This window comes from Phragmites australis, chromosome 3 (genome assembly GCF_958298935.1).
Source record: "Phragmites australis chromosome 3, lpPhrAust1.1, whole genome shotgun sequence".
Lineage (NCBI taxonomy): Eukaryota > Viridiplantae > Streptophyta > Magnoliopsida > Poales > Poaceae > Phragmites > Phragmites australis.
Window position 1 is genome coordinate 35,843,800 of NC_084923.1, and position 8,233 is coordinate 35,852,032.

The following is an 8,233-nucleotide window of genomic DNA, read 5'->3' on the forward strand; positions in this document are numbered from 1 at the left end:
GTACATAATGTTTCGAAACCCGTAAGTATTAGCTTTTCTAGTGGTTCAACATCTTATGGATTCTACACGATATCAACTACTGAGCATCCTTGTTGGCGACGACGGTTGCGTAAATCCTGACTAAGTTTAGGATTTTGATCAAGAACGACCTGATAAACTATACATGTGCCTCCATCCACTGAACTCATCCCTAAATAACGGTTCGAGAATAGTAATGATTTTGATGAGTAATTATTACCTTAGGCTTGTATAGACACTTATATATTTCCAATCGTCACAATCTATAAAAAGTTGATAGGGAACAACATGTTGATTGTAATAAAAAGTTAGATTTTGAAAAATAAATTGTATAATCCACTTGTTTATTTTAACTTCAAATTTTAAAAACTGCTTTTTAAAAATCCCAACCTCAGACCTAACACGTAACCCAAGGCACCAAACATTTTAAAAATAAAATCGCTAGCTTGAAAGCTCTACGGAGAGAAAAACCCACGACACCAAGCCTTTTTGCACAACACCCCCTGCCTCCTCCTCCTCCCAAGCCGGCGAGTCCCCAGCCCGAGCTTCCCAATCCGAGGCGTTGGTTAGCGATCGGACGGCTCGAGAGGCACACAGCCAGCCGAGCCGACCCGGTTCCTCTAGCGCTGGCTCCTCAACCGGCCGCCACCCGCGCTGCCGCCGCTGTTCTTCCTCTTCCGCGCCGCCGCCGAGCGTGTCGATGCTCCGGATAGCCTCTCGCTCGGTGAGACCACAACGCTTCGTTTATTGCTTCCGCGTATTTCTATTCCACGCAAGAACTCTCTCCGGATTAGCAGTTTTTCCAGGCCGTTTCGAGCGGAGGGCTCAGCGAATCTGAAAATAATGCGCCTTTTCTCCAAATTTGTATCTCATCGTTCCTTTTCGTTTAGGTTTTACTTGGTGGGAGGAGATGCTACAGCGCCGCCGCGAAGGGCGGCCCCTCGATCGCTGGCGTAGGAGACATCATCGCGGTTGCCTCCGGGAAAGGCGGCGTCGGCAAATCCACCACTGCAGGTTTCCATTTTTTTTCTTTCTGTACCCTAGAATCGCTCGCTTATGTTCTCCAGTTCTCTTCGGGTTTAGTATTGGTGCAGAAGGTTGTAAAGATGGTGAGTTATGATTGGGGATTCACATAGGAGGACAAATGACGCTAGACCAAACATACTCCCCATTAACTAACATTAAGCAGAAATGGTGCTAGTTTGTCCATCAACTATATGAATTGGAGGGTTTGGGGAAGATAGATAGCAACGATTTAGGTGCATATTTCTTATTTACTTTTGATGCATTGTAGTGGCTAGAAGGCTAGCGGTTGTCATATTTCTTAAGTTGGTAGTCAATGCTCACAGGTTGTTGTTGATGGCCAAATTTACCTGAAATTTTGCTCAATTGAGCTGAACAAATTAAAGCTGGTGGATTTATAATGCTCATGCGCAAACATAGTGGCATGTTATAATTTAGCCTCGGAATTTCACCTTCATCTTGGTCTTGCTTTAGTGCAGTTAACATTGCTGCAGCACTTGCCAAGGAGTTTCGGCTTAAGGTTGGCTTGCTTGATGCTGACATATATGGGCCATCCATTCCCACAATGATGAATCTTCATGCTAAGCCTGAAGTAAGTGAAGGTATCAGTTTGATCTCTTTCAACACACACCATGGAGTACACCATATCTTTTGTATCAAAACTCACAATGCTACAATGCTTAGCTTTAATTTTGGTTGTTAATTGTTATGGTTAGATATTTTTGGGGTTTTCCTTTATCATGATGCTGTTTCATACTTGCATATTCCAACTAATAAACATGTTGTTTTGTTCAGTTTTCAATTTTTCATGCATAATTTTGGTTTATCTGTCGAGTTATACTAGACAAATTGAAGAGATATTGACTTGATATAACTTTTAAATTAAAGTCACAAGTCAAAACTCTATGCTGAAAGAACCAAAGAGAAGTCTGTTTTCAGAAGTTGTGGTTACTCATTGTACAGTAATGTCTTCTTCACTTACTATGGCCGGATTGCTTATGCGTGTCCATATATGGAGAAGTAAAACAATCTACTTAGTTTCATTATTTTATTTACTATTTGTGGCCATCTGGCAAATGAGAAATGTGTAACACCCTGTTTTTCACAATTTGCAACTTTTTAAATTTTTCCAAGACTATTGAATAGCTTCACCAATAGTATAGGTTTAAAACCTATTTTCATAAACAATCAATCAATTTAGGTTATTAAACTTTTTATTCTGTGTTGTATTCATGCTGAGTAGTAGCATTAGGGTTTCTTAGTGTGGAAATTAATTTTCAGAAAAACCCCGAGACGCACTGTTTAAATTTTGGAAAAGTTTGAAAATGTTTCCATAAAAGAAAAATCTACTTTTTTCCCTGGGCCGAAATCCCCTTCCCTTTTCTTTCAACCCATTTTCTTCTCCTTCCCGTTTTCTTTTTTTCTTCCTTTTTCTTGCGACCCACTCCTTTTCAGGCTGAGCCCGTTTTCCCCCTCTTCTCACCCCGTCTCCCGCCTCGGTCGCGTCCGCACTTGCACCTTCTTCCTCTGCGCGCCGCGCTGCTCATCTCCGATTCAGACGCTGCCAATGCAAATCTGATCCGAACTCCAACCGTGCTCCTGCCTCCTTCGCTGGCCCACGAGCCGCTTGCCTATATATATAGGGGCCTCCGCTCCCTGTTTTTCGCATCTCCTCGAAACCCTAGCCCTAGTGTGCTGCCACCGAGATCCTAGCCACCTTTGCCGTCGCCATTGCCGCCCGTGACCGAGCTCGCCACCCGCCGCTCTCACCACCTCCCTGTCACATCCGAGACCAGATCCGGCACCACACACTCGCGAGGAATTGATTCCGCTGCCCCTCGTCGATGCTCCACCGCTGGAAATCCCTCTCTGCCGCCGCCCGTGAGCCGCCGTCGCTGTTGCTGTCGCTAGGCCGACCCGTCGCCTCTCCGATCTTTGGGATCACCTAGGTGAGTTCGTCGCCCTTCCGTGATGACTTTCCGCCACTCGTCATTGTCGCTGGCGAGCCGGAGCTCAAGTTCGATGAGACTCCGGCCGTGCGCCGCTGTGCCTGAGCCCCTCCGCCATCTCGGTTCAAGCTGCCGGCCGACTAACCCCCTCCTCCAACCCTCAGCCGTTGGATCTAGAGAAGACAACCAAGATTGGATCTAAATATACCCCTTCGCTACGGAACCCAGAGCCGCCATGTGTCCACATGATCCTAGTTAGCCACCATGCCGACATGACATCCTTGTCATCAGCCACATCAGCCGATGCACCGACGTGTCAAGCCACATCAGCAAGCTCGTTACCAAGTCAATTCTATTTTTTTAATTCGGGAAAATTGGCAATTTTGCAGTTAAGCCCCTTGAACTTTTTTTATTTACAAAAGGCCCCTGCCCTTTTTGTTTTATTCAAAGTAGGCCATGTTCTTTTTCAGATTTAACCCTAATGCAGCAGAATGCACCATCACATCAAACCAAAGATAAGCTTGGAGAATTCCAAAGAACTAAGCCACCTACCTTCTCTTATGTTGTTGAATCTATGTACGCCGATGACTTGCTCAAGGTCATCAAGAAGAAGCTTTCGGTCGCTCAGTGCAACAACAGGGAGAAAGTCCTGTTTGCTTCACACCAACTAATGGGACCCGCCGTAGACTGGTGGGATGCTTTCGTCTCTGCTAACAAAGAACCTAATAGTATCAACTGGCAAGAGTTCAAGAATGCCTTTCTTGCTCATCATGTTCCCCAAGGAGCAATCAAGATCAAGAGAAAGAAATTCTTAGCACTCAAGCAAGGAGGAATGACCGTGAGTGAGTATGTTACTAGTTTCACTCAGTTGTTCAGGTATGCACCAGAAGACGTGGATACTGATGAGAAGAAGCAAGATTGTTTCTTAGAAGGACTGAATGATGGACTGCAGTCTTCTTTGGCTTCTCGTGATTTCAAGAACTTCCAGGCCCTTGTAGATTGTGCTCTCATCTTGGAGCACAAGAGGGAAAAGATTAAGCGCAAGCGCAAGATGGACCGTCCAGGTCAGTCAAGCAGCAACACCAGACCCCGTTATGACTCGTCTCAGTTTGGATCTATTAATCGTTTTGGTCAGCAGTACAATTAGCCCATGACCCAATCTACAAATCAAAGCTCCTCTAGAAATGCTGGACAATACTAGCGCTCCAACTTTCAAGCGCCCCGCATTTCAAATCAGATCCCTCAAAGGAACAACAACACTGGCAACAATACTCAAGCTTCCACCAAGGGAAAACCTTGTTTCCATTGTGGAGTAGAAGGACACTTTGCCTACCAGTGTCCTCAAAAACGTCAAAGTCAGCCACCCGTCCAAGGTGCAAACCCGCAGCAGAACCGCAATGGGAATCAACCTTAGAGTCAAGCGAAGCAGAATGTTGCTAGAGGTTGTGTGAACCATATGGCAGTTGATGAAGCTTAGGATGCAACGGATGCTATGATCGGTATGTTTCTTATCAACTTCAACCCCACTACAGTATTATTTAATTTTGGAGCTACAAGGCGCAAGAGGGGGTTTTTGGGTGGTGCGGTGCCACTTTAACGGCGGTGAAACCTCAGCAGGCTTATTTTTGTTGGGAGGATGTTTTGTAACGGTCTTGTAGTGAAACCTAGCCACACACATTGATGGCACGTGTATATAGGAATCACGACTCGTGGGTAAACTTGGATGACCTCTGCAGAGTGTAAAACTGATATATCAGCCGTGCTCACGGTTAAGAGCGGCGTGGTCCCTTCACATGATTAGTTGGATTGGTTGGTGATTGGTCAATTGCGATGGGTAACAGTTAGATGGTTAGTTACCTATGATGGGTAATAATGGATGGTCTTTGGTTACTTGCAATAGCTATCAAGTTGTTTGGTTTGGGAGCCTGATGTGGATTTCAGGTAGTTGGAAAACATGTGGAGATGTTTCCAGAGGTTGGTAGTAACATGATGAATCACCTAGTTAAATATGATGTTTTTATAACTCTTACGTTAGCATAGATGGCATTTATGCAAATTTTACCTGTATGGTCTGTTTCTTTATTCAAACTTGCATGTCATTTTTTTCCCCACACTCACGGAGTCTGACATGTATTCATACTTGCTATTTCCATACAAATATACTTCAAAACGTTGCTCAGATAAGGAAGGAGAACTAGATTACTTTATGGACGAAGATGAAGACTGTTAGGCTGGTGGACCCCCGGTCGATTGCCTGTGGAAGATGGGAGCTTCGTTGTGTTTTGCTAGTGTGCTTTGGTTAAGACCTTGAGGTCTTTTTATTTATTTAAGTTAAACGTTGTAATAATGGTACTGTGTGTGATACACTGATGAAGTCGCTGTATGTATGAAACTTGATCCTGGTATAGTTTACATCTGGTTTTATTTCTTTATAAAATCGGGTATGACAAAATGATACCAGGGTCTGCCAACATTTCTTTATTAAGTGGCTATACTGATAGTTTCATTTGCTTAGACGATTTAGTTCAAGTAAATGAACAGCGACGATTGACCATTTGTAGTAGTTTCGGTTTGGTTGAAACTGCAAGCACCATATTTACCCCCTTTTGACCAAATCAGTTTTGCTAAATTAAACACCTGGCAGTTTCAACTCACAGTTTTAAACTATGTAGTAGCTTAGTGGAGACAGGAAAGTCGAATACAGATATTTCAAAGTGTACTTCTGCACTATTGGTCCGTAGATGTCTACCAATAAGCTTACCATTCCTGGTCATTTATGTTCCCCACCCTGTCATTCGTATTTCTGGATATAACATGCCTTTATTATTGGATTTTCTTTATTTTGGTACAAAATATTACCTGCCATCTCGCTTTTGTTTGCTATTCACTGTAGGTTCATTGTAAATTTATATTTTTCATTCTTTTTATAGACATGAAGATGATTCCTGTTGAGAACCATGGAGTACGATGCATGTCCATTGGTTTTCTTGTAGACAACGATGCGCCAATTGTTTGGAGAGGTCCTATGGTTTGTTCTTTCATGTGCTTCTATTAACTTCTCGTTTGAAGTGTCTATATCCTTTTGTTGGTCATTATTCCTGTAAAGCATTTTTCCTTTCTTTTGCCATTCTTAATGTGTGGAGAAGCATAAGCTGATGTCTACCACTGAGATCTGTGTATTACCATACAAGTATCTGTTACTTTTGAAACAAGCTCAAGACATACACTTGTCATTGCTCCTTGGGTTGCTTTCTGTTAGTATTGGTATGGAGGTAGGATTAGGAAGGCCTGGCGGCTGGTGGATGTGGGCAATTTCTTTTACTTCTTCATTCCAAACGATAGATGTTGTTACAAGTAGTACGTATAAGTGGTGAAGTGACTAATTTGAAGTTATTGTTATTACCGCTCAAAATATTTATAGTTGTATGCAACACTTAGTTTAAAACCGTAGCAATTTTTTGTATTGAACTGGCTATTGCTATCTTGGAAATGTGTCGATCATGGAGAGTCCTTCTTTACTTACAAAAAATACTATAATTTCGTATTTCCAGTTTTTTTTGTTCCTTTGGAATACTCTATGGTCCTAATTTTTTTTCTTGGTATCAGGTAATGAGTGCTCTTGAGAAGATGACAAGAGGAGTAGCTTGGGGGAACCTTGATGTTCTTGTTGTTGATATGCCCCCAGGCACTGGTGATGCTCAACTGTCGATGTCCCAAAGGCTTCGGTTATCTGGTAATTATACATCTGTTATGAAGCTGCCAATATTTGTTTGATACAGATTTTGAATTTTTCTATTTTAAATGTGGTTTCTGCAGGTGCTTTAATTGTTTCAACTCCTCAAGATGTTGCTCTAATTGATGCTAGGAGAGGAGCCAACATGTTTCGTAAAGTTCAAGTTCCTGTACAGTATATTTAATTTATGTTTTTTCTTAAATTCTTGTCTGTATCATTTTTAAAATTTCAGATATAGCTTTATTTTTAAGTTAAAACTTACATTTTCCCCTTCATTTTTTTTAGTTTGCCAAACTCCATCAGTTACCTTAAAAAAGGGCATATTTCATTTTATGTATGCAAAATAATTAGCTTCATGTTGTCTGTACTCTATACCATTCTCCAATATGCTTAGTCTTTCCAGGGTAACTGAGTTTGTTATTTTTGCAGATTCTGGGGTTAGTAGAGAATATGAGTTGCTTTAAGTGCCCAAAATGTGGTGAGAAGTCATACATTTTTGGGGAAGGAGGAGCTCAGAGAACTGCAAAGGAAATGGATATGAAATTACTTGGTGAGGTGAGTGGATCTTGTCATAATTGATTAGAATCGGCGCAAACTTCTTCATATGATTACGCTCCTTGTGTCTACTCTATCTGAAAAATGTTGAGAATTTAATGACTAGATACTCAGGATTTTTGGGATATAGAGAACATTTTATTGAGGAATGAACAACTAAATTTCTTTACTTTTATATGAATATTGGAGACATAAATTTACACATGTTCATGTGGTAAATATGCATACAATCTTATGCACCCTGTCTTTTTTTTTCTTCAATAGATACCCCTTGAAATCAGCATCAGAACATGTTCCGATGAAGGCACGCCTGTTGTCATATCTTCACCAAACTCGGCATCAGCGCAAGCCTACATACATGTTGCTGAGAAGGTCACTCAGAGGCTCAAGGAGTTGGCCGAGGAGCGACCGATGGGCCCAGAAATCTTGCTTTGAGGATTCAGATGCCCATGTGAGCAAAATTTCCTGTTTGTTGAAAACCTTTTCGAGATACGCCGAGTGGCAAATGTTGTACTGAAAAGTAGAGCGCTCTTGCAAGAAACTTGCGATTTCATCAATGCGACTGAAATTTTACTCGAATAAACCCTTGTTGCCAAACTTGGCTTTGGCATGTTCAGGCTTCCCTCTAGTATTCTCAATGTGATGTATTACTCAAATGGATGCTTACTAACTATTTCTAACTTGATTGATGGTAGAAAAAATGGTAGATTGAGACGAACATAAAATTGAAAATGGAGGGTTGGGTCAGCAGAGCTGAAAGAGGGGTAAAATCGCGCCGCCTCTGCTTGCACATGCTGTGTCAACACTACCAGTGGTTACAGAGGGAGAGCTGGGGTTGCAGAGTTAAGCCCTGTTTGGCTAGAATCTGGATCTCGGATTTTTTTTTTCTGAAGCCGGTCATATTTAGCTTTAAAAAATGTAAGATCCGAAACTATGGATAGATTAAAGGTATTTT

General features: G+C 42.0%; 1 protein-coding gene across 2 annotated transcripts; it reads left to right on the forward strand.

Annotated features, from left to right (window-relative positions):
* The first annotated feature begins 585 nt into the window (after nt 1-585).
* LOC133912897 (iron-sulfur protein required for NADH dehydrogenase, mitochondrial-like) lies at nt 586-7,894 on the forward strand. 2 transcript variants are annotated; one of them, XM_062355867.1, is made up of 8 exons: nt 586-742; nt 909-1,032; nt 1,516-1,643; nt 5,921-6,018; nt 6,597-6,723; nt 6,807-6,892; nt 7,153-7,278; nt 7,543-7,894. In XM_062355867.1, the coding sequence occupies exons 2-8, from the start codon at nt 929-931 to the stop codon at nt 7,711-7,713; spliced, it is 840 nt and encodes a 279-aa protein (XP_062211851.1). In that variant the 5' UTR covers nt 586-742; nt 909-928; the 3' UTR covers nt 7,714-7,894. The 2 variants fall into 2 exon arrangements, with proteins under 2 accessions (XP_062211851.1, XP_062211850.1); XM_062355866.1 differs by having other exon boundaries at nt 1,521-1,643.
* Nucleotides 7,895-8,233: the final 339 nt, after the last annotated feature.